Here is a 26,590-nt window from a genome sequence, read left to right as displayed (position 1 = left end):
GGCTTGATAGACTGCCTGCCCAATTGCAGTATGATGTAATGCTATGGTATTACATCATACTGCAGGAGCAATCAAAGCATCGCTGGTTGTGGTCCCCCAGGAGGACTAAAAAATAAAGTAAAAATAAGATGAATGAAGTTATACTACTGTGTTTTCCCAAAAATAGATCCTACCCTGATAGTAAGACCTATCAGGTTTTCGGGGGAGACTTGAAATATAAGGCCTCCCTCGAAAATAGGACTTAACTAATGTGCCCATAAAAAAAAACAAAAAAAACCCAAAAAAACAATACTCACCTGGTCCACGGCGTCTCGAAGGTCTCCGACAGCGCTGTAGTGTCGCGGCGTCCTCCCCCAGTTGATCTTTTGCTGGTGACGGGGCTTTGAATACATCACTGACATCACTGAATGGCTGTGATTGGCTCATCGAGCACCAGCTGTGATTGGCTGCCAGCACTCGATTAGCCAATCACAGCGTTTGCTTTGCTGGAGGCGGGGGATTCAAAGCCCTGTCACCAGCAGAAGACAGCTGTGAGATAAGGATGATGCTGCGCCGCCGTCGGACACCAGCGGGAGGCCGCGGACCAGGTGAGTATAAGCCCCTCTCTCCCCGAAAATAAGACACTCTGCCCTTTTCGGAGCAAAAAAATAATATAAAACAGTGTCTTATTTTCGGGGAAACACGGTAATTGTAATTTAAGAAAAAAGTTATAAAGGTTTAAATCACCCCCTTTTGCCATATCTATAATAAAAAAAATCTAAATAATAAAACAAAAATACATATTTGGTATCGCCGCGTCCGTAAAAGTCTGATCTATCAAAGTAATGCATTATTTAACCAGCACGGTGAATGTCCAAAAAAAAAAATGCCAGAAATGCACTTTTTTGGTCACCTTGTCTCCCAAAAAACATTGCAATAAAAAGCGATCAAAAAGTCATATGTATTCTAAAATGGTGCCAACGTAAACTACAGGAAGTCTCACAAAAAATGAGCCCGCGCACAACTATGTCGATGGAAAAATTAAAAAGTTACTGAGCTAAAGATGGCGGTAGAAAATAATTTAAAAAAAATTGAATGTCTTTGTAAAAAAAAATAATAGTACGGCAAAATAAAAAAAACTATACAAGTTTGGTATCGCAGTAATCGCACCGACCCATAGAATAAAGTTATCATGTTGTTTTTATTGCAGTTTGTGCGCCGTAGAAACAAGACGCACTGAAAGATGGCGGAATGTCGTTTTGTTTTTCATTTTACTCCACTTTTTCAGTACATTTTATGATGCATTACATAGCCTCATTGAAAAATACAACTCGTCCCGCAATAAACAAGCCCTCATACAGCGGCGTCGATGGATAAATAAAGGAGTTGCGATTTTTTTGAAAGAGGCGAAGAAAAAACGTAAATGTAAAGAAAAAAAAAAGCTGCGTCCTTAAGGGGTTAAAGTGGGTGTTCCTAATGCAGGGATTCTTCAGTGTATATTCATATTCCTGTAGCCAAATCCTGCCGAATGACCCTATAAAGAAAATATATATTTTTTTAGTGCGGCCTAAATCCCCAGCATCCCTTCTACAAGGAGGACATCTAGTGACGCCGTGCGCACATAGTAGAGGACAAGATGTAGCGAGCAACGCCTTCACCGCAGGAGCTGCCAGCATTCTCTACCCTCTTGGTGAAGTCCATGGATTTAAAGGGGTTGTCCCGCGCCGAAACGGGTTGTTTTTTTTTTTTCAATAGCCCCCCCGTTCGGCGCGAGACAAACCCGATGCAGGGGTTAAAAAAAAAACCTGGATAGTACTTACCTGAATCCCCGCGCTCCGGTGACTTCTTACTTACCTTGTGAAGATGGCCGCCGGGATCTTCACCCTCGGTGGACCGCAGGTCTTCTGTGCGGTCCATTGCCGATTCCAGCCTCCTGATTGGCTGGAATCGGCACACGTGACGGGGCGGAGCTACGAGGAGCCACTCTTCGGCACGAGCGGCCCCATTCAGAAGAAAGAAGACCGGACTGCGCAAGCGCGTCTAATCGGGCGATTAGACGCTGAAAATTAGACGGCACCATGGAGACGAGGACGCCAGCAACGGAGCAGGTAAGTGAATAACTTCTGTATGGCTCATAATTAATGCACAATGTACATTACAAAGTGCATTAATATGGCCATACAGAAGTGTATACCCCCACTTTGTTTCGCGGGACAACCCCTTTAACCATCATCTTATATACAGTAGACTCTCCCCAAAGCCCCCGGGCAGGTGGAACAGGTTAGGAGTCAGGCGAGTGTTCCGCAGTCATGTTCCAGGCACCGCATACACAGGGGGAAGTCAGTAAGGCACTCTGGGAAATTTACAAAACCCGGCATTTCCAACAGCGGGCTGAGGGCGGTTTCAGACGGCCTTTTGCGCAGCTACACTCGCCGGCACGGAGCGTGGTAGCGCATGAACGAGGTTTTTCTCCGCACCAAAGCGCAGGAGGTTGAAAAAAACTGTGGGAAGATAGCGGCTGCCGTATCCTTCCCGCGTGTCGCTAACACTATATATAGCGCAGGTCCTATCATACCTCGCCCGTACAATTAACGGACACGAATCCCGCTAGTGAAAAAAACAACTGAAATCTGTGGTTTGTTTTGTCCCATCATACGGCCGTGATAATAACGGGACTAAGACACGCTCATGCGCTTAAGCCCGTAGGCGGGGCTCACATGATCATCATGGGAGCATGACTCCGCCCTCATCGCGTATTACGCGTGACAGAGCCCTATTGTTCTTTATGGGTGTGTATGAAAATTGCGTATGTGCGGCGGTTTATACACACGTTGCTAGGAAACGAAACAAGAAAAGTACAAAAAAAAGAAGAGAGCGGGATGCCAGCGTGCGTGAGATATGCCATCCTGCACGGGCATACGCGCTCACGCTCCATACACCAGTAGAACACGGAGCTTTCTACGCAGCGTCTTACCAGACGAGCGCCTGCCCTTAGTATGATTACCGCCGCCTCGCGGTCCGCTGACTTCCTGACCACACCTCTTTATGTATTCAACTCTTCCGCGACCCCTCCGTGCGCCTTCTCAGAAACGTAAACCGGGTCCAACCTGGCACACATTTCTCGTATTAATCTGCCAGTCCAGGGTGGCCACACCCCCTCCTGACGAGGCCCGCCCATTTTTGCAAAAAAGCGGTGGAGCCGGCTTAGAAAGAAGTTGCAAAGTTTTGCAAAAACACCCACGTGCGCAAAATTTTCAACTTTTTTACACCAGAGACGGGTATAAAATGCTTCATGAAGTCTGCCCCATGTGGGCAGCCGAAGATAAGAAAGTTCCAGAGACTGAAAAATATGGCAGAATTAACTAATTGCGCTTAAGTACGACTTCGCCCGGCGCTCCGTGCATGTCATACATGAAGCGGCGTGCGCCTCGTCGTGTATCCGCCACATCCCCGGCTCCTCTGTGTATACATTATATAATCCGTGCCAGCTTTTGGAGTAAATTACATATAAATGGGACCGTGCAGCGTGGCCGATCCCCCTCGCCGGCAAGCCACACCCACTTTCCAAAAAAATGGCAGGGCGGCGCAAAGGGAAAAACCGCAAATTTTCTGCACAAATACCTGCTTGCAAAAAAAAATGCCACTTTTTTGCAGCAGACACTGGCACAGACCATTTTATGTGTGCCCCCCATTGTTATACCCGTGACCCCATAGCCAAACGTTACGCCCCTGCCCCTCACATCACCACTGGACCCAGAAACCACATACAGAGGTTTTCCCACATTCTCATCTATTCCCAAACCAGCAGTTGCCGAACAACCACCAAATTCCCGCTGCTTTCTGTGGCTTCCTCCTGGCACAGAGCTGCAGGCAGAGGACACCACAAACGACACCCTCAGAAGCCCGCCTTTTACACTACTCGGTCACATGACCGTGCTAAAACTTGTAGCGCATGCGCACTTAAGACCTGAAGTCTGCACTTGCGTCGAACTGACGCATGCGCCCGAGCTAAGATGTATTGCGCATGCGTAGAGCGCACCTGGAAAGTGCAGGGGCTCCGTGTGATATTAGATAGGGCTGAGGTCCGCCGCGCCGCTTGTCTGTACCGTCATTAACCCCTTAGGAACCGACATGGACAGCAACGAGGCGTTTTACGAGCAGCTGCGGCTCCAGCAACTGTACGGCAACCGTGAGAAGGAGGAGGGGCAGGACGGCCGGACCTTCAGGGACCCCAGCGATGGCACGGAGTATGAATGGGACCTGGAGAAGAAAGCCTGGTTCCCTAAGGTGAGTGGACCCCCGCAGCAGAATGGTACAGTCCTTCCCACAGCCCCTTGTAGGATAAGGCAGCTTTATAGGAGGCGACCATCGGACGAACCGCGAACGCGGACTGTGGTCGTCCCGTGTAAACATGGCGACCGGTCACTAGTTATGTCGTATCGGCGCACCAAACAATAGTCGCTGGCTGATCACAAGTCGCCCGGGGTGACGTCACAGGCGCTCGTATTTGAACGCCATGCGCACCCCGTGCGAGCGGCAGCGCAGCCAGCGGCTGATGAGCGGTGGTTGGTGTGCGTAACCGTAAACCAATGACTGACGCCGTACGTTTTAGTGACCGAGCGACGGCCGCTTCGTGCACCTTCATCTTATATTGCGCATTATATACGCGGCTATAATAGTCGGTAAATCGTGGCAATTCAAATACGGTATTTTTTTTCGCTGTTCCGCTTGCATATAATATGTGCGAGAAAACCGGAGGCAGCATGTATTGTATCGCCTATTGCGCACGATGGCGCCTGCTGCACTATGGGTGCTTACAAACACTACGTACGCGGTTACGTTACGTCTGTGCGGCGGCGCTATGTGACGTTGGTACGAGATGAAGAAACCAGGAATCCGCCGCGTGGGAAAAACGTGTCGACACGCCGCTCCACGTCCCGGTAATACGCACTGTTTTAGCACGTGTCCCTGTGACCGCCAGGCGCTGTTTACGTTGGATTATTTTTTTTTTTTTTTGTAATGCGGGGTTAGTGACGGAACTTTGTTAAATAATGGCGCAGGTGACGTTCTCCTTATGACGGCGGTGTGCGACGGCGTGTGATGTCATGTGATCTCTACAACAGGTCTGTGAAACCTAACGGGCCGCAGTTGTGCCAACACAATCATGGGCTGGAGCCGCTGTGACATTGGCGCCATCTAGAGTATGTCCGCCGTTACGTAGACGCACGTACGAGGTGGGACGCAGACGCTGCTTTTCATTACGCCGCCTTGCGGTTATCAAACGTCCGGGACAGTGGGGGGAGGGGGTCTTTTCCATAATAGTTTCTGCTATACTTTGGTGAAGTTTTGTGAAACTTTTGAAATATCAGAGAGACATGTCAAAAGTTTTAATGAGTGGGATCCCACTGCTGAGACCCCGCTGATCCCACTGCTGAGACCCCGCTGATTCCTAGACCCCCTTAGCTGTCTTTGCTGTTTTTCTGCACCCCCCGGCAGCTGAAGGCGGCCGTATAGAAGATGCATCTACACCCCTATGGGCCGTCCTTAGCAGCGGGCCTCCGATAAGACCTGTGGCCTTGATGGTAGACCACAGGTATAACCATAAACCGAAAGGACCCCATTATACCCAATCGGGTCAGTTTGCCATAATTCAGATGAGCGTAGCCCATACTCACCGGCACGGAGCGTAGTTGCGCCTGAAAGAGGGGAATTTCCTGCCCTTTGCTGGCTTTTCAAACTCTGTGCCAGAGCGCAAAAGTTTGAAAAAAGCGGCGGGAAGATACATGCCGCCCGATATCTTCTGCACGTGGTGTTCACTACATCTGGGAAGGATCCTATCACTTCTTATCCACACAATTAACGGACAAGAATCCCGACACCCCTGAAATCCTGTTGAAGTGAGTGGTTTCGATTCGCCCCGTTACGCGGCCGTGATTAAGGCAGTGTTGGGGGATTCCAGTTCCCTTTTCCATTATGGAAGCAGGGAAAGGAAAATCCCTGGCCGAGCGAATCCGTTTCATGATGGAACCAAAGGATTGCCCAACTGACCCCGTTGACTGTAATGGGGTCCTTTTAGTTTCCGTTGAGCTATTTGGTATTTTACCGGACTTGTTCTTCTGGCATTTCATGGCGGATCTGTGATGGAACTGCTGAACGGCGGCTCTGAATGCAGATGTGATCATAGCTGAACCCCTCAGCGTCCTGAACTGCACTCGTATGTCTTGAACAGCTCTCTGATTGTGAGATTGCAGGGTGTCCTGGCAGCCAGGAGCCTTGTGAAGAGCTTTCTCTGGCCTGCAGAAATACTTCAGTACTGCAGCACATTGTATTGCAGTGTATTATAGAGGCAATCAAACAATCGCAGTTAAAAGTCCCCTGTGAGGGCTTAAAAGGGTTGTCCCGCGAAAGCAAGTGGGGTTCAGCACTTCTGTATGGCCATATTAATGCACTTTGTAATATACATTGTGCATTAATTATGAGCCATACAGAAGTTATTCACTTACCTGCTCCGTTGCTAGCGTCCTCGTCTCCATGGTGCCGTCTAATTTCAGCGTCTAATCGCCCGATTAGACGCCCTTGCGCAGTCCGGTCTTCTCCCTGGTGAATGGGGCCGCTCGTGCCGGAGAGCTGGTCCTCGTAGCTCCGCCCCGTCACGTGTGCCGATTCCAGCCAATCAGGAGGCTGGAATCGGTAATGGAGCGCACAGAGCCCACGGTGCACCATGGGAGAAGACCCGCGGTGCATCGTGAGTGAAGATCCCGGCGGCCATCTTGCTAAGGTAAGGAAGAAGTCGCCGCAGCGCGGGGATTCGGGTAAGTACTAAACGTTTTTTTTTTTTTTAACACATGCATTGGGTTTGTCTCGCGCCGAACGGGGGGCCTATTGAAAAAAAAAAAAAAAACGTTTCGGCGCGGGACAACCCCTTTAAAGCAGAGGGCAAATAGGATTCTCGAATTATTAAAAAAAATATTAAAAAGTTTTGAAAAAAAAAAAATCTTTTCCCATATTTGTTTTAAAAAATCAAAAGGAAAATAAACATTTGGTATTTCGATGTCTGTAAAAGTCATAGCTAGTAAATCAAATCCTACTTGGTGAATGCCATCATAAAAAAAATATATATATAATATAATGCTAGAGTTGCCTTTTTTTGTCACTCAATTTCCAAGAAAACAAATAAATGAGACGCGACGGAAAAAGTCACATGTACCCCAAAATGGTACCGAAAGAAACCGTAGATCGTCCCGCAAAAAAAAAAACTTTCACATGGCCGTACGATAGAAAAATAAAAACTTCTGGTCAGAAGATATTTTATATATTTTTTTAAATAGTGCTACAAAAAAAACCCCTCAAACCTCTATACTTTTGGTACTGTCGTTGTAGTCGTACTGACCCTAAGCATAAAGTCATGATGTCATCACTGTGGTTGGCGTCCCCGTACTTCAGGTGTGCCTGCAGGATTCTTGCTTACGTCTTATTCTCCCCGTGACACTTCCTTGACCCCTGACAAGTACATGTGGATGTCCCGTTTCCTTGCAGAGGCCTGAGATGGTAAAGGTGTTCTTGCTTCTGCCCTTATGATCTACTCCTCCAGGAATGAAGTAGGTTGGCGGCGGCTCGTTTCCCGGTATTACATTTCCTGCCCTGTACACCAGGCCGGAGTTGGATGAGCTCTGAGGTCTATTGCAGTCATTGTGACAGCTGTGATCCTCAGTCATTTGCCTGATCATAACTATATATTTGTCCGGCCCATTATATGTCTTGCTTTAGTCAGGCTTCTTAAAATACTCTGTTTCTGACAGCTGTAAGGTTGTTTTGCGGTGCATCTGTCATGGGATTCGAGACCCTGATGGGAGCTGAGAGCGAAGTCCTTGCTCTCCGACCTCTGCACACATTCAGTCTTCACTAGACAGATGGGTATAAAGCTGCCCATATACTTTAGATAACTGTCGGTTGATCACTCACTTGGCCAACAGTTACTCCTCCCAATCTCCAATATGCATCTATGCTCGATTGGACTGATATCGCAAGTCTTCTGATTTGGGGAAATACGCCGTTGCTGTACCCTTTCCGTAGTGGCTTATTTCCCTAAAGAACAAAAGTATGGGGAATCTTGAAAGCCAACATGCCAATCCCCCCGACCCCTAAAATCTGCTGCCAGGGGAAAGTCAAAACAGCCCAATACACATTATATGGTTGGCCAGTCCAGTCAAAATTGTTGGGTTTGGCCATTGTTAATGTCTGATTACCCGAAGTTGTCATCTGACTTGGCTGCTTTCGGCAAAAGTAGGTGATGGTGTTTGATGGTGCCCATAAACAAAGACAAACATCCGACTGATTTTTTGACTGGATTGATCCACTTACAGCGATACCTTGGGTTAAGAGCGCCTCAGCTTACAAGCTTTTTGACTTAGGAGCAGGCTCTCTCCCGAATTTTTGCTTTGACTTAAGAGCAAAAACTTGGGTTAAGAGCCTTGCTCTCAATGGGGCTGCAGCTGCTGCCGGTGGCGCCATTGAAAGTAATGGTCTGCTGACAACCTCTGCAGTGATTTTCGGGGAAGGGCTTTAAATATAAGCCCTTCCCTGAAAATTATCCATAGCTGTAGTAAAAAATATATACTCGCCTGTCCGCCGGGGCTCAGGCGTGTCTAACCGCTGCTTGTTCTCCATTTTTAATCCCTGCCTGCTGAAAAGTTTCAGAGCAGTGCAGGGAGAACAAGCGGCGGCTAGACGCGCCTGAGTCCTGGCAGACAGGTGAGTATATATTTGATTTATTTTTTTACTGCAGCTAGGGATGATTTCAGGGAAAGGCTTCTATTTAAAGCCCTTCCCCGAAAATCACTTGAGGGATGCCGGTGTCCTGTTGCTTTCCATGGGGCAGGGGCAACGCCATCCCCATTGAAATCAGTGGGAGAGCTTCATGATCCGGAACGGATTAGTGGCTTTTCCATTCATTTCAATGGGGAAACTGGTTTTGAAATAAGTGTTTTGGGTTAAGAGCTCCATCACGGAACGAATAAAACTCTTAACCCAAGGCACCACTGTATAAGCTTTTCTGGCCACTTCATTGGTAGGCTACACTGAAGCTGTCTTGGGCTGTAGTCACATTGGCATTGGAGGTTTCATTTGCAGTTTCAGTTGCATTTTCCATCCTATTTGCCAGAAAAGGCGTACCACGCTGTGCTTTTATTTTTCCGTCTTGTAAAATGACAAACGCCATGACAGAAGCCTACAGACCCTATTATAAGTCAGTGGGATCCGTTGGGTGTCATTGGTGTCTGTCATGCCCACCCATCCACCACAGTTGAACTTCATCTTTCTTCAGCGGAGGAGCAGAAAAACTGAATTCGTAACGCAAATCTGAACTTTGCTTCAAGGTGCTTTTAGACGGAACGATTATCGTTCAAATGAGCAAAAGTGAATTCAGTCTAAATGTAAGCCAACAACTGAGGGATTATCCTCCACCGTTCAGTTTCTGCCGGCATAAAAATCATCGTTGGCTCATTTATTGTCGTTCCATTTAAACACCTTTCGTTCAGTGTTTCACGTAGCGAATGTGAAACCCTGAAGAGAAGTGAACAAGTCAACGATGAATCTGACAGCCTAATGGGTTACACAGGCTTGAGCGGGCGATGACGTCACAAGCTTGAACGAGCGGGCGATGACGTCACAAGCTTGAACGAGCGGGCGATGACGTCACAAGCTTGAACGAGCGGGCGATGACGTCACAAGCTTGAGCGAGCGGGCGATGACGTCACAGGCTTGAGCGAGCGGGCGATGGCGTCACAGGCTTGAGCGAGCGGGCGATGACGTCACAGGCTTGAGCGAGCGGGCGATGACGTCACAGGCGTGAGCGAGCGGGCGATGACGTCACAGGCGTGAGCGAGCGGGCGATGACGTCACAGGCGTGAGCGAGCGGGCGATGACGTCACAGGCGTGAGCGAGCGGTTGATGACGTCACAGGCGTGAGCGAGCGGTTGATGACGTCACAGGCTTGAGCGAGCGGTTGATGACGTCACAGGCTTGAGCGAGCGGGTGATGACGTCACAGGCTTGAGCGAGCGGGTGATGACGTCACCAGCACGCGCAAACGAGATTGTGCCGTCTAAAAGTAGCCTTACTGCACTTCATTAACGTAAACCTAAACACGCTTGATGGAAAGATTTCTTTTTGCTTCTTTTAGACAGGCCACATTCTTAGCTCGATTCATTGAGCGCTGGCTGAATCGCCTGTTGATCAGCACTCTTTTCGGATTGTATTTACGATTGTCCGTCCTCATGGGCTTAACTACATCTGTGTTCGCACAGAGAGATGTAATGTTGATTGGTGAGCGATCAGTGGACTGATCGTTGGTCATTTTACACTTCCTATTGTTAGAACAGGAATTTGAAGGAAGGTCCAGGCCTGATGAGCAGCCGTGTAAATGGACCCTTAGGCATCTCGTTGCCTTCTACCATCCTGTGGCAAGTCCAGACCACGGGCTTAAAGTTTTGCTACGGCTGTCTAAATTTTTTTGTCCTATTTTTGTGGTTGCATTATTGAAAGTTTTTATTGCTGTTTGTAATATAATTCCATTTTCTTTTAATTAGATAACAGAAGATTTCTTGGCGCTGTATCAAGCGAATTATGGTTACAACGCTCCTGAGAATGCTGAGCCTTCTCAAGCACCGAAGGAAATCAAAGAGAAAGAAAAGCCGAAGATAGACCCCAAACCTCAGCCAGAGCAAGGTGAACCGAAAGCGAAGGGAGAGAAGAGGAAAGGTGATCCAGGTAATGATTATATCCTTTATTAAACTGGACCCCAGGGTTTGGCTTCACCAAAGAAAAGGATTTTTTAGATGGGACTGAATCCCAGTTTGGCTTCAGACTTAGGCAGCCTGCAGCCGGTCGGAAATTCCGCAGCGGAATTTCCGCCCCTGGAAGCCTGCATAGGATTGTGTTAACAAACGCAATCCTATGCAAACGGCCACGGTTTGGCCGCGCGGAATCACGCGCGGCAAGCAAACCGCAGCATGCTCTATTAGAAACGTCACTCACTGGCCTCCGGTCTGCGCATGCGCTGGCTGCCCGGCAGCCGACACATGAAAGAGCCGGGGGCGCGGGTGAGTACGTGCCGCTCTCTGCAGGCACTCGGGTCGGGTCCCGCGGCGAGAATCCTCGCTGCCGGATCCGACCCGCCCGTCTGCTGGCGGCCTTACAGCTCTCACAGGTCTAATGCCTCATGGACACGGGTGAGAAGCATCCGCCCCCAGATTCCGCAGCAAATGTCTTCCATAGCATGCTATGGAAAAGTCCTTTTTTTTTGGTTATGCACACAAGCGTAAGCCAATTGCGGATTCTTCTTGCAGGTGAAAAAAATTGCAGCATGCTCCGCTTTCCTGCGGTGTCCGCACGGACAGCTTCCATTACAGTCAATGGAAGCCACGTGTAAACGGGCTGCAGATTCCGTGGGAAATGCAGGCGTTTAAAAGAAAAATCTGTACTGTGCTTGTCTGAGGGCGAACCGTGCGGACCACCTGGAGTACAGATGAAGATTCAAGCTAGCTGGTACGAGCGGATGCTGCTGCTGCCACCCGGCCGCCGCCAGGGCCAGATTCTGCATGCAGAATCTGACTCTGCTGTGTGCATGCGGCCTTAGACTGCTTATACCTGTTAGATAACTGTCTGCAGAATGCAGAATCTTGCCCAAAACCCGCACATACACACGGACGTTCAGCTAGGCAGATGCAGCACTGAGTCTCCTGTATTTACCTTCCTCACCTTTCTCTTGCCATCTGCTTACTTTGTTTAAGGGGATTGTAAGCGAGTCCTTTTAGGGCTCCTGAACACGGGCGGATTTGATTTGCAGAAACCGAGACTGGCGACTGTCCATGGATTCCACAGCAAATACTACCCATAGCCTCCTATGGAGACCCGCTGCTTTCTGCACACAAGCAGAAATTTCTGCTTGTAGCAGAAAAACCGCAGCATGCTCCATTCTGTACAGTTTTCCGCACCGACTGCTTCCATTGAAGTCAATGGTAGCCTTCCAACCTGCGGCCCTTCTGCAGTGAGCACTGCAGAAGGGTCGCGGGATTCGCGACATCGTCTAGAGCTGGCGCGGCTTTATCTATACTGCGCATGCCCACCGATGCTCCTGCAGTAAAGAAAAAGAATCTTGACGGCTGAGCGTCGTCACCGGTTGGGCACAGGGTCAGATCCTGCTGCGGGATCCCGCATGCCATATCCGACCCTGTCGTGTGCAGTAGGCCTTAAATAGAACCTGTCGGCACATTTGGGCCACCCTAGCCACAGATATTTGACCTGTCAGTCATACTGTCCAGAGCAGGGAGAAACTAAAAGCCAGCAGCTCATTTTAGCTTCTAAAGCAAATCTAGACTATTTCACACTACACTGCAGATGTAACAGTAATATGATAGAATTACATAGGAATACATAATGTAACTGCTGACTGCAACTTTCATGAGATTACAGTGGTGATGGTTAACAAAGTTTGCAGATGAGGCAGTATTTTTTAAGTAAACTACTTGCATTTTAAGGCAACGGAAGCCATTGTGCATGACGGATCAACACACACAGATCTTACTAAGTCCCTGCAGAAGAAAATGATGCATCATATCTGGTTTGTTGCATTGAGCTTTCCTTCTTAAGCATTTAGAAAGCCTCATACTTGGTTGGCAGTCTCTCCATTGAAGTTTCTGTCTAGGGGGTGTACAGAGCATTAATCAGCTGATTTCTCTCATGAATGCACACAAGCTTTGCTCCCTCTCCCCTCTCCGTTTTCAGCAGCTGTGCAGCATAAGCATGACCACTCAACACTACACAGCTATTTCTCATTCTCCCTTTGAGTAGCATCTGGTCCGGTCCCCCTCACTGCTGATAATAGCAGAAAATTCACCCAGAGTGAATTACAGCCCTCTGTAATAGTAGGTTTCTCTGCTCTGCTGTCTGTCCTGATCTTCTCCACCACCCCCAGTATTATCATACAGCCCCCTGTAAGCTTAGTGGAAAGGCAGTGAATGCACCTTCATAACAGGGGAGCAGCTAGGGAAGGAGCTGTCAAGTTACACTGTTTGCTAAGATTTCAATGTGGCATGGCTTGTTATATTGCCTGTCAGATTGCGTTCTAATGTAATGCTATGGCATTACCTCATACTGCAGGAACGATCAAGGTATTGCATGTTCTTGTACCCCCTGGGGACAAAAAAAAGTAAGTCTGATCTATCAAAGTAATACATTATTTACCTCACGCGGTGAACGTCGTCAAGGACAAAAAAAACACCAGAATTGAGCTTTTTTTGGTCACTCTGTCTCCAAGAAAAATGTAATAAAAGCAATCAAAAAGTCATATGTACTCGAAAATGGTACCAATTGAAGCTACAGGACGTCCCGCAAAAAAATGAGCCGTCACACAACTATTTCGACAGAGAAATAAAAAAGTAAGGGCTGTCAGAAGATGGCGGCAGTAAATCATAAAAAAAAATATATCTGTAGGGGGGAAAAAAAATACAGGTAGTAAAGCCAGAAAAAAAGCTACATAAATTTGATGCTGCCAACTACCGACCCATCTCAAACCTCCCCTTCATCTCCAAACTACTAGAACGGCTGGTTTACTCCCGCCTTGTAAGCTACCTATCAGAGCACTCTCTCCTAGACCCCTACAGTCTGGCCTTCGACTTCAACACTCGACAGAAACTGCCCTTACAAGGGTATCCAATGACCTACTGACAGCCAAATCAAGGGGCGATTACTCCCTACTGATCCTCCTCGACGTCTCCGCAGCATTTGACACTGTTGACCACAAACTCCTCCTCAATATGCTTCGCTCCATCGGCCTAAAGGACACTGCTCTCTCCTGGTTCTCTTCCTACCTATCTGACCGCTCTTTCAGTGTCTCCTTTGCTGGCTCTACCTCCCCTCCTCTTCCCCTTGCTGTTGGGGTCCCCCAGGGCTCTGTCCTCGGCCCCCTTCTTTTCTCTATCTACACAGCCCCTATTGGACAAACCATCAGGAGTTTTGGCCTCCAATACCACCTGTATGCTGATGACACCCAGCTATACACCTCTTCCTGTGGCATCTCTGCACCTTTACTCCAAAACATCACTAACTGTCTGTCCGCTGTATCTAACACCATGTCCTCTCTCTACCTAAAACTAAACCTCTCTAAAACTGACCTGCTGGTATTTCCACCCTCCACTAACCGACCTCATCCTGACATCTCCATCTCAGTGTGTGGCGCCACCATAACTCCTAGACAACATGCCCGCTGCCTTGGGGTCATATTTGACTCTGATCTCTCTTTTACCCCCTACATCCAATCTCAGGCCCTAACATGTCAGCTGCACCTCAAGAACATTGCAAGAATCCGCTCTTTTCTCACTGTGGACACGCTAAAAACGCTTACTGTTGCCCTCATCCACTCCCGGCTCGATTATTGCAACTCGTTGCTGATCGGCCTCCCCTGCGCCAGACTCTACCCTCTCCAATCCATCCTGAATGCGGCAACCAGGCTCCTCTTCCTGTCCAGCCACTACTCGGATGCCTCTGCCCTGTGCCGGTCACTGCACTGGCTGCCCGTTAAATACAGAATTCAATTTAAACTCGCCACCTTCATCCACAAAGCCCTCCACAGTGCAGCGCCCCCCTATATCGCCTCCCTCATCTCAATCCATCACCCAGCCCGGGCTCTCCGCTCTGCTAACGAAATCAGACTGAGCGCCCCTTTAATTCGAACTTCTCATTCCCGCCTCCAAGACTTCTCCAGAGCAGCACCGGTCCTCTGGAACGCACTACAAAAGGCTATCCGGGCAATCCAGCACTCGCAGAACTTCAGGCGTGCTCTAAAAACGCACCTCTTCAGGGAGGCATACCGCATTCCCTAAACAAACCCCTCTGTACTCCGCCTGATAACATGCTCCCTGACCTACTGACTGCAATCCCTGCTAGCCACCATAAACGGCTCCTGCAGTCATACCGATTCTGCCGTCACATGGCTAAATGTCTGACCATTGTCTATGTGTATAGCATCCCTCATTCTCCACCTCGCCATACAGTGCACATCTCCAGCCCCTTTACCTTCTGTATCCCCCCATTACTTGTAGTATGTAAGCTCGTTGGAGCCCCTCACCCCTACTGTTTCCATCAGCTGATTACTATGTAACCGTGGCTCTGTAATTTTTGTATTTTGTCTTTCTGTATCCCCTGTCTATGTAAGCGCTGCGGAATATGTTGGCGCTATACAAATAAAGTTTATTATTATTATTATTATTATTAAATGTACTGACCCATAGAATAAAGTCATCATGTATTTTTTTTGCTGCAATGTGTATGCCGTAGAAACAAGGCGCACTCAAAGATTGTGGAATTTCGGTATTTTTTTTTTTTCCATTTCACTTCACTTAGAAAGGAAGAAACGAAAATGGGGATGGAAAAAAACCTGAGCAGATCTTCCTCTAGTGACAATTCACATCTATTCAGACACATGAGATGCTGCGCACCGCTCGCTATACAGCTGAATCCCTTTAATGTGCATGCATAGCAGTGAGTCCTTGGAAGAGCCCGGGATTACACATCTGCCTGACTTTGGTCGGCTGCCTTGGGCTACTTGGAATGAATATTAGCAGAGTGAAACATTTAATTTTATTCTTCTAAAAGAAAAAAAAATGCAAAAGTTGAAAAATTATAAAAACTGCACTAAGAATGACCTTTGTTTGCATTTAGTTATTTGTATTCCATTTTATATGTAAAGTGATGCATCGTGATTAGAGATGAGCGAGCGTACTCGGATAAGCACTACTCGCTCGAGTAATTGGCTTTATCCGAGTATCGCTGTGCTCGGGTCTGAAGATTCGGGTGCCGCTGCGGCTGACAGGTGAGTCGCAGCGGGGAGCAGGGGAGAGCGGGCGGGAGAGAGAGAGAGAAAGATCTCCCCTCCGTTCCTCCCCGCTCTCCGCTGCAGCTCCCCGCTCCGTGCCGGCACCCGAATCTTTAGCCCCGAGCACAGCGATACTCGGATAAAGCCAATTACTCGAGCGAGTAGTGCTTTTCCGAGTACGCTCGCTCATCTCTAATCGTGATCAGTATTTCTGAAGGTGACCTTATTAAAAAGTGTTTATGTTCTTTAATTACAGGTTGGTTCAATGTGGAAGATGAAAGAAACACCAATGTGTATGTGACAGGTTAGTGCCACGGCCTGCGCTCACACGGGCCGCCGATGCTCATGATGTTTTGGGTCTAAGTAGTCCTTTTGTATTTTTCTCTGTGCTTTTACAGGACTGCCTCCTGATGTTACAAATGAGGAGTTTATCGACATTATGTCTAAGTGTGGTATTATCATGCGCGATCCGCAGAGCGAAGAATTTAAAATCAAGCTATATAAGGATAAAGAAGGGAATCTGAAAGGCGACGGCCTGTGCTGCTATCTCAAGGTCCGTAGTCGCTCACTATTGCTGGTTTTAGCTGAATGTTGAGTCATCTTAGTTGTTCTGATGATTTCTGGTTACGCTTTTTCCAATTCTAAACTGTCATAAAAACGAAACGGCGTTCCCCAGCTGGGCCTTGCCTAAAATAACAAACAAGGGTATACTATCCTCTCCTGGGACGCAGCTGGCGCTGGTATCGACAGTGACCTCTGGGTAGATGGACTGGGTGGACCACTTGGCCTATCAGAGGATTTTTAATAACAAAACCCCTTTAATTTGATTCTGTACATCATTTAACCCATTAAGGACCAGCCACTGTATATATACGGCGGCTGGTGCTGGGCTTTGAGGACCACCGATCGTAAAAATACGGCGGTGCTCTAAGTCTCCTGACTCTGCAATCAGTCAGAGGCAGGAACGGGTTATCAGCTGTTAGTGACAGCTGATAACCCGGAGCAGAAGGCAGGAGGGGTTTTTAACCCTTCCTGCCTTCTGCTTCCCCGATGTACAGTGCTCAATGAGCACTGTCGGGGCAAAGTGAAAGTAAGAAGTTCTTTCACTACGGGAGCCTCGGGGGGTCATGTGACCTCCCGGGATTCCCTGCTACTGCAGAGCTGGAGGGTCAGACTTAGACCCTGGCAGCTCTGCAGGTGACTAATGTCACCACAGGGGTTGCTTTCCCCTGTAACTGAGGGTCCTATGGACTGCCCAGCTACAGTGGGAAAATGTCAAATAAAGTTAAAAAAAAAAAAAAAAAGTGAGTGTCCCCCAGAGGTCTTATATGACGCCATGGGGGACACAGATAGTAAAAAACACAATTACATACATAAGTAAAACAAAACAACAGAATAAAACAACAATACATACAAAAGAAAGAGAATAACACAAAGCAGACGCCAACAAAAACCGTCCCCGTATGCGCCCTGTAAACCAAAACCATATATACTATATATCAAAACGTCCGAAACAAATAGAGGAACCCGTTTCCATACTTTATTTTAGTGTAAATATAAAAATAATTTTTTTAAAAACTATAAATGTTAAAAAAATAATTTTTTTAGCATTTTACCCCCAATAAAACTAAAAAACGGAAAAAAAAAGTCAGTGAAAAAGATATTAAAAAAATAGTCCTATATGTCACGGAAAAAAAACGCAGCAAAAATAATTTTGGTAGCTAAAGGAAAAAAAAGGGAGCAGTAAAATCGCCACATGGGTAAAATCCCTAAAAAGTGTCTGGTCCTTAAGGTACAAAACAACCTGGTCCTTAAGGGGTTAAAGGGACAGTTTGCAAATTCCCTAATTTTACCCTGCAGGCAAAATCTAATGAATTAAGGTAGTATGTATGGAGCCTTTTATTCTTTCTGTACAGTATTGACACAGTTATCTGTGCTCTGGTTTTATAAAAAGGTTGTTCTTCTACATTTAACCCTTTCTAATCCACTATCTGACGTCTTTCTACATTCTGATTGAGGCTTGTACAGCTCCAATGTCAGAAGATGTCCGACAGGGTATTCTTACCATCTATTGCCAGACACTCTGCTGTCGGAGCCTCTCCGGCGCACACACAATGACTTTAGCCAGCAGATGGCACCGTTGTATAACAGCAAAAAGAGAAAACCTTTTAGGAAACCCTGAATCCAAAATCGGATTGGAAAGGGTTAAAGGGATTGCACCAAAAATTATTTTTGGATAGCCTATATGCTGGATAGCTGATAAAAGTCTAATCGGTGAGGTCTTACTGCTCTAAACCAGATCTAAATCGATCCTGACAATGGGGGGGTCTGTGTCACCCACTTCTCATCACTGCGAGGTTGCGGCACTCACTCGCAGTAACATCAGATTGATTGGAGCAGCGATCGCGCATGCACACCTGTCCATTCATTTCATAGCTGATTGCAAGCCCTTGGCTATCTCTGCAGTCCAGTTGAAAATGAATGGTGCAGCTCTGTGCATGCGTGACCGCCGTTCCATCCAGATATACGGCTCATCAGCCACGCAGACTTTTCACTGGCCTACCACCGAATGAGATATGAACCCTTTTTAATATACCCTCCTATACACTCGTGTGTAAACTGCTTATTTACACTGGGCCACCAAAGAACATATATAACCCCTTCCAATAAATCTCCCCCTTTTCTACTCTCAAACACCAAGAATGGTGATATTAAAGGGGTTCTGACACAAATAATGTTTTTATGCTTTAGCAGCCATTGTTCCCTGGTCTGCCTAATGGACCCAGGGAACCCACGGTTTAATGGCTGCTAAAGCATAAAAAGATAATACTTACCTTGTCTTCTGTTGTTGTTGACATCGGGGGGGTCATCTCCCGGCAGGCGCTGTTCCTCCTCTTCTGTCTGCATGAGCCGCGCCGCTCCGGGATCGCGCGCATGCGCAGTGGAGAGGTGCCCTCTGACAGGAGTCAGGACGGGCTGCGTCTCCACTGCGCATGCGCAGCACTCCGGAGTTCAGCCGGACGGACGTGCCGCCCACAGCAAGCACTGCTTGTGACGTGCTTGTTGTGGGCGGTCCGTCCGTTCACCTCGGAAGTGCCGGACGGACCAGAGCAGGAAGCGGTCTTTTTGACCGCTCCTGCTCTGCTTTAAAGGCACAGAAGAAGATGCCGGCTGGAGGGGACATGCCTGGCGATCGGGCCAGGCCAGGCAAGGTGAGTACAATTTTTTTTTTTTTTTTTTGATGTCAGAACCCCTTTAACCCTTCTGTTTAATATGACTTTTTTTTTTTGTTTTCCATTGTCTAAATCTGCGAGTGTCCTTGTAATCTGAAAACAAGGGGTAACGCATGTCGCTTATGTTCATTTATACCTGCAGAGAGAATCTGTTCCGCTAGCTCTGAAGCTTCTCGATGAGTATGATATCAGGGGGTACAAACTTCATGTTGAAAATGCTAAATTCCAGTTGAAAGGAGAGTATGATGCAACCAAGAAGAAGAAGAAATGTAAGGACTACAGGAAGAAGATGTCTCTCCAGCAAAAGTATGTAGCTGCCCGCCGCTGGATACAGCCTGTCTGTTCTTGGATTGTAGTATCTGTTACACTGAACGATCACTGCATTAGGCCGCCTGCTCACGGGTGGATATTTGCTGCGGAACCCTTGACGGGCGTCTGCACCATGGATCCGCAGCACATTACCGCCCATAGCATGCTTTGGGTAATTGATTCTTCCTGCACACTTGCGAAAAACCAACTGAGGTTTCTGCAAGCAAAGAAAGAAATCGCAGCATGCTCCATTTTTTGCGTGGAATCTGCGCAGACTGCTTCGCTTGAAGTCAATGGAAGTTGCCCGATCCGCGGCTCGTCCGCAATGACATTGTGGAAAGGTCGTGGATTCCGCGTCATCGCTAGGCAATGACGTGGGAAAAGCAGTAGTTTAAAAAAATAAATCTGTACTGCGCACGTCCAACAGCTCGCCCTGCGGACTATCCGAAGTACAGATAAACGTGAAAGCAACCAAGTACACGCAGATGCCGCTACTCCCATGGCCGGATTCTGCATGTGGAATCTGCAGTGTGCAGGAGGCCTTAAAGGGGTTGTCCCGCGAAAGCAAGTGGGGTTATACACTTCTGTATGGCCATATTAATGCACTTTGTAATGTACATTGTGCATTAATTATGAGCCATACAGAAGTTATTCACTTACCTGTTCCGTTGCTAGCGTCCTCGTCTCCATGGTGCCGTCTAATTTCAGCGTCTAATCGCCCGATTAGACGCGCTTGCGCAGTCCGGTCTTCTCCCTGGTGAATGGGGCCGCTCGTGCCGGAGAGCTGGTCCTCGTAGCTCCGCCCCGTCAGGTGTGCCGATTCCAGCCAATCAGGAGGCTGGAATCGGCAATGGACCGCACAGAGCCCACGGTGCACCATGGGAAAAGACCAGCGGTGCATCGTGGGTGAAGATCCCGGCGGCCATCTTGCTAAGGTAAGGAAGAAGTCGCCGCAGCGCGGGGATTCGGGCAAGTACTAAACGTTTTTTTGTTTTTTTTTTTACCCCTGCATCGGGTTTGTCTCGCGCCGAACGGGGGGCCTATTGAAAAAAAAAAAAACCCGTTTCGGCGCGGGACAACCCCTTTAAGCATCACTGGTCTGGAACTTCTTGTGATCAGCAACATGGTACCATTTGATGGCCGCAACGCAATCTGCTCTCAAATGCTGACCTCTCCTCTGTGCGGTAGAAGGCAATATTCTGCAGTCACGAGTAAACATGGTGATTTGAGTAACTTTGGCCATGAGCAGACTGTTAGTTCCTGGAGGTGGGGGCGGGGGGGGGGGGAAAGTATTTTGCTTGAACTATGGACAGACATCCAATAAAAGATCACATAGCAGCATGCCATGTGTGGTGTATCCTACAGGTAAGTGTCTGGTAGCACATAAGGTATCTGAGCAACAACGTCCCACTGTAGATCAACTGACCCAGCAATACAAAAAATGACCAATTGCGTCAATTGGGGTTCAATAGCTGAAAAACGTTGAGTGTTCTTGATGACCCTGCATCAACGTTAACTCCTTACATGGGCCCAGGAAAGGCATCAATGGACCTTAAACACATGGCAGAAAGTTGTTTGGAGTGATGGTCCCTCTTCTTGCTGAACCATATAGATAGTTGTCTGCATCTGGTGTAAACGGCATGAAGCTGTATCCCATGGGTGTAGTGTTGGGGTTCAACAGATTGGTGGCAGCAGTGTCATGGTCTGGGGAGTGGATTCCTACAATCCTTGAATAGTGAACACTACAGGTTCCTGTTAGCTAACCATCTGTACCCATATCTTCAGGAAGTCTTCCACAACCACACTGCCATCTTTCAACAGGGTGACACTCGGGGGCATTAAGCTTGGATCAGTATGGAGTGGTTGGAGAAACATGACAATTTTCCACACTGCCTTGGCCCCAAACATACCAGACTTGTAACCCCATTAAACATGTTTGGGATATGCTGGTAAGGTCTATGAGATCTGCTGCCACTTATCCACATCATTTGCACCACCTAACGGAGCTACTGCAGCGGGAATGGCTGGAGTTGAGTATAGAGGATGTTCGTCACCTTGTGGAATCTGTTGCCTGATTTCAAAAAGTCGTGATCGCCTAAAAACGTGGACCAACCTACTATTGAGTAGGTGTTCCTAATGCAGTGATCGTTCATCGTATAGCATTAAAGGGTTTGTCCCAGCAGGATTTCTTAATCATTCTGCTTATGTTTTGTAAAACTGGGGTGGCTCTACATGCGGCCCATAGTGCCATTCTCTGTGGCCTCCAACTATCTGGACAGAATATGCTTGTCTGCATATGGCTGTTCACATGTATTCTCTATGTTGGAGAGAAGAGGAGTGGACTACAGCTCAGCGGCAGCTCTGGGGAGGTACTTGTGGTGCATTGTATAGCCACCTCTGGATCCTTCATATATTAGGTCCCTCAACTCTTCTTTTGGCACACCAGTATGGCTGAGCGCTGCCTGTGATTGGCTGAGCAATCAGCCAATCAAACACAGCGCTTTCAGCCAGCGGCGATTTTTAAATCACTGCCGGCTGAAAGATCTTCAGTACAGAGCTGGGATCCCACGCCGCAAGACCTGCCAGACCCCGACAGCGTCGACAAAGTGTGTGTGTGTAATGGGACCTGAGCCACTCTTGCACGTCACATGGGATGCAACGGAGACTAATTTTTCTTTTGAACACTTGCCAGGCGGAGTCCGGCAAGGGGTGAGTTAAGCCGCGGGCGCCCATGATTGTCTATGGGCGGCTTGAACTCTGGATCATCCGCGCGGGTGCCCCAATGCAGATTCCGGAATTCAAACCTGCCCATGGACATGAGCCCATAAACAGCAGGAGGATCGCGTTAAAGCAGTGATGGATCTAACTTCTATAAGAAAGATATAATGGATCCTGGATATTATTTATAAATGTCACCAAGAAGAAATCTTTCATATTTTGCTGTGGTGTGTGGGTATCTAAACTTTTCCAACCCCCTGTCTTTCTTCCTCCTTTTCTCAGTTGTCTCTGACATTAGGAAGTAATAGGATGATTAGGATCTAGGTTCTGGGTAGAGTCGTCCTTGTCAGGATGGGTGCCCCACATGTTTCATCAATAGATTAGTATCTAGGAGACAAAATGGGGCATAACCGGCTCTGGTATAAATTATTTTACATTATTATTTACATGATTGAAATAAAAGGTATGTTTTATATTATAGCATAAAACGTCTATGAATTCTCTATATAATATTTTGTGATCTTGAACGGTTCTGGCTGGAGACCAATATTTCTCGCAGTTCTGTGCTATCCTTCAGATCGGTCATCAATACTTGAATGACGGGGTCCACTGCTTGGGATCCTCGCTGATATGCTGTTTGCTGGGCCGTCATCAGTGTGGACAGCACTGGAAGCAGATAGTGCTATCCTTATTGCAATGGCCTGGGTTGGTATTGCAATGAGTTCAATGGTAGCTGTGCATGCACTACCGACTTGGGCTGCTGTAATGTTGACAACAGGCCTGCCCATCAAGTTATCAATAGCTGATCGATGAGGATCCCAAGCAGTGGACCCCAGCCGATCAGCTATCGATGACTTGACCTAAGGATAGGTCATCAATAGTAAAAGTCATGGGCAATCCCTTTAAGTATAGTTCTGATACTTCTTGGAGAATCTGCAGTCCTGCACAGAATTGCTCCTTTCTCTCTCTCTCTTATTTTAAATCCTCTCGTTTTCTTGGTTTGCAGCCTTTAGTCACTCAATTGTTTCTTCTTTTCCAGACAACTGGATTGGAGGCCGGAGAAGAAAAACGATTCAAGGAAGCGTTTTGAGAGGGTTATCATCATCAAAAATATGTTCCATCCCAATGACTTCGAGGTGAGAAATTATTTCGGGAGGCAAACCTCAGGCTCACACAGTCGCTCACTCCCTGGTCTTTAATGGAGTTGTATTCGTTCTTGCTGATGTTGTCCCTGCGGCCTGTAGGGGTCGCTGTTGCTTTAGCAGTTCTGTCTGATGGTAACATAAGAAGAATGATAAGTGTTGTATGTAATGGAGAAGGGTCATTTTAATTACTAACTTTGTATCCACAGGAGGAATTCTTAGAATTTTATTTTATTTCTCAATGCACAATACTATGTATGTATGTATGTGTGTGTGTGTATATATGTATATGTGTGTATATATGTATATGTGTGTATATATATATATATATATATATATATATATATATATATATATATAATTTTTTTTTTTTGATAGTCTTCAGTATTACCAAATGTGTGTCAAAGGGAAGGTGATTACGGAGTCAAAACCTCCCATTGGTGGTGCACTTGTGGCTCTTGCTGTTTTTGTGTGCTGAGAATTGTGACGGCAATCGGAAAATGCACTGATCCCCACTGAGTTCACATAGGGTAGCTACGCTTCATGCATTTTCTTAAAGGGAACCTGTCGCCTGCCTAAAGCATTATAAACTAGCTTATGGTGCTGTTATGGCAGGTGACGGGGAGTCGGGTGCTGTATTTTTCCTACTCGCCCACTTCCTGTAGTGCCCGCCTGTGAAGTCCACATACCAGCTGAAAATCTGACTTTTCAGAGTCCCATGCGCGCACTCTCCTTTAGAGTTGTATAAGGGCGTGCGATCAAGACCCTGAGAAGAGTCAGATTTTTGGCCGACACGGACGTTACAGGTGGGAACCAAGAAGCCGGAAAAATACTTCACCCTGTTATCTGCCCTAACAGCATCATAAGTTCATTTCTGGTGCTTCAGGCAGGTGACAGGTTCCCTTTAACTATAAAAGAAAGCTCTAAAGGCTAACATATGGCTGACCTTTTCTTAGGATAGGTCCTTAATAAGTCAGCTGCTCGGAGCTCCCACTGATCAGCTGTTTGAAGTGACTTTGGCCTTTGGATGAGCGCCAGTCCATACCAAGCTTTGCCTGGTGTAGCAACCTAGTCCCATTCACTTGAATGGGAATGAGCTACTATCATGCCATGTGCCAATGAACAATACTTTGTATGTCTGAGAAGAGGTCACTGGGAACTCTTAATAAGCTGATCGGTGCGGTCACAAGCAGTGGAACCCCATCAATGTGATATTGTTGACCTATTTTGAGGATAGGTCATCAGTATTATAGTCCTGGAAAACCCTTTGGCAATCTGCTGTAAATATGCACCACAGGGTGGCACTGCCACAAGAGCCATGCCCGTACCTTCAGCAGCAGATGTCTGCTATATGTTGCAGCTGACACTGTATTGCAATGGCTAGGATTTGAGTGAACTTCACTTCTGGTTGTTTAACCCTTTGGATGCTGTGGTCAATAGCAAATGCCACATCTAAGGGGTTAGTGCCCTCACAATGCAATTTGTAGTGAGAAGTTTGGTTGCAGTGGCAGAGGAAGATCTCCATGTTAGCCATGTGCGAGCCTATTGGGAGCTGACAGATGACTGAATAGGATGCCTGTCGGTGTAATACTGACAGACAGACATACACTACAGTGTAGTACACTGAAGTATTGCACTGTAGCTTGTCAGCTATCAGTGAATTGCATTTCCAAGTCCCAAAGGAAATTCGATGTTATGGCCAGATCTCCCCCACATCCAGTACTAGCAGCCTGGAGAGGTCGTATTGGACGGCTCCATATGATGTCTGCTTTGGTTGCCTACTTTGCCTTTATCTTGGTTAGTACTATATAACTATTACTTTTACATAGATTATAAGTTTAGGCTCTGAATGAAATTCTAGTAATGTGTTAGTAAAGTTTGGGCCATTTAGCAATCCCCCCCCCCCCCCCCCAATTTTTTGTATGTGTATGTATATATATATATATATCTCCAAACAAATGTATTTATGGAGTATAAAATTGCCATTCTATTTCTTGTCTGTCATTGGGGGACACCGCAGGACCTTGGGTATAGCTTCTGCCACTAAGAGGTGGCACTAAGCATAAGAAGTGTTAACTCCTCTTCCTAGCTATACCCTCCTGCAGGCATTCGGCTTCTCCATGTGGTAAAGGCTGTAACAGACAGAATAAATACTTGACAAAGTGCTGTTCTCCGACAGAATAAAGTTACCATATATGCCCCACAATAAAAAACAAAGCCCAAAAAACTATTTTGTGATCGCTGGATTTTTTTTTTTTTTTTTTTTTTCAGTTTCACGCAAAAAGTTTTTCAGTACATTATATGTTCCTAGAAAGGGTGCCATAAAAAGTAGAGCTTGTGGTCCAAAATACAAGTCCCCGTACAATCGCGTCAAACTGAGAAATTAAAAAGTTATAGCTGTCAGAATGTGGTGATGGAAGAGCGGAAAAAAAAAAACCTGTGCGTCTTCAATAACCAAAAATAGCTGAGCCCTTCAGGGGAGCCGGCGCTCCTGGGGGAGGTGAGAGCAGCGAATACACCAGCTGTATTCTCATATAGTGTGTACATGGGTCCATATACGGAAATCAGTGCAGTGTGCCCACTAATTATTGGGGTATTTGCATTAATTAATCACTGCATCATACCCACTAATTAGGATATTTGCATTAATTGGGGCATGGGCCATGTCTTTCATTAAGAAAAATGCTTTGCCTGATGACAAACGGACTGGCTTTCTGGATTTGCACGTACCAGTCGGACCAGATTGCTGTATATTTTACGACCCTGTGGAATGTGGGTAGGGCGCCATCCTCAGCCTTCAGTTCTTGCTGCGCTGCTGACAACAATCAGGTAGACGGCAGTTATGTCTATAATAACCAATCGAGCCAATCGGAGCCTCGGTCCTGCGTGATTATCATTGCCTACACCGGCATCACACTTATTACATGACTGGAAGGGTTTATGGGAACCTCTTAGAAGTTGGCAGAGTTTTGCTTTATCCTAGTTAGTTTCTTTTAGATGTAATCCTTGCCATAGAGCCATACGATAACGATGACACGAGGGATGTGATGCATTTTATTTTAAACCTTGCTGATTATTATCGGACCATGTTTCTGAAACGTGTCGCTCTCTTACCTTGATTACACTAGATTTTACTCAAGGAGCTCCTGTCGTTACACAATGGCAGCTTACGAACTGTGCTGATCATGTACAATGTTTCCTACAGAGGATTAAGGGATTGTCCCACCAGGACAGGAGATAACTAGCCGATCAATCGGGTCCCACCACTGGTCCCAACAACGGAGGTCCCCGCAGGAATGGAGCCGCTTTAGAGCATGCACGCTGCTGCTTCTTGTGTTG

The 26,590-nt window shown here is 47.0% G+C and overlaps 1 protein-coding gene across 1 annotated transcript in view; it reads left to right on the top strand.

Moving 5' to 3' along the window:
- The first annotated feature begins 3,980 nt into the window (after nucleotides 1-3,980).
- HTATSF1 (HIV-1 Tat specific factor 1) overlaps nucleotides 3,981-26,590 on the top strand; it is a 35,491-nt gene continuing 12,881 nt past the window's right edge. The window contains exons 1-6 of the mRNA XM_066581821.1: nucleotides 3,981-4,266; nucleotides 10,565-10,745; nucleotides 16,106-16,153; nucleotides 16,248-16,402; nucleotides 19,225-19,388; nucleotides 23,149-23,245. Coding sequence (XP_066437918.1) covers nucleotides 4,111-4,266; nucleotides 10,565-10,745; nucleotides 16,106-16,153; nucleotides 16,248-16,402; nucleotides 19,225-19,388; nucleotides 23,149-23,245 — 801 coding nt within the window. The 5' untranslated portion in view covers nucleotides 3,981-4,110. The remainder of the gene's footprint in view (nucleotides 4,267-10,564; nucleotides 10,746-16,105; nucleotides 16,154-16,247; nucleotides 16,403-19,224; nucleotides 19,389-23,148; nucleotides 23,246-26,590) is intronic.

This window comes from Eleutherodactylus coqui, chromosome 10, assembly GCF_035609145.1.
Source record: "Eleutherodactylus coqui strain aEleCoq1 chromosome 10, aEleCoq1.hap1, whole genome shotgun sequence".
Taxonomy (NCBI): Eukaryota; Metazoa; Chordata; class Amphibia; order Anura; family Eleutherodactylidae; genus Eleutherodactylus; species Eleutherodactylus coqui.
This window is presented reverse-complemented; position numbering and strand designations above follow the sequence as displayed.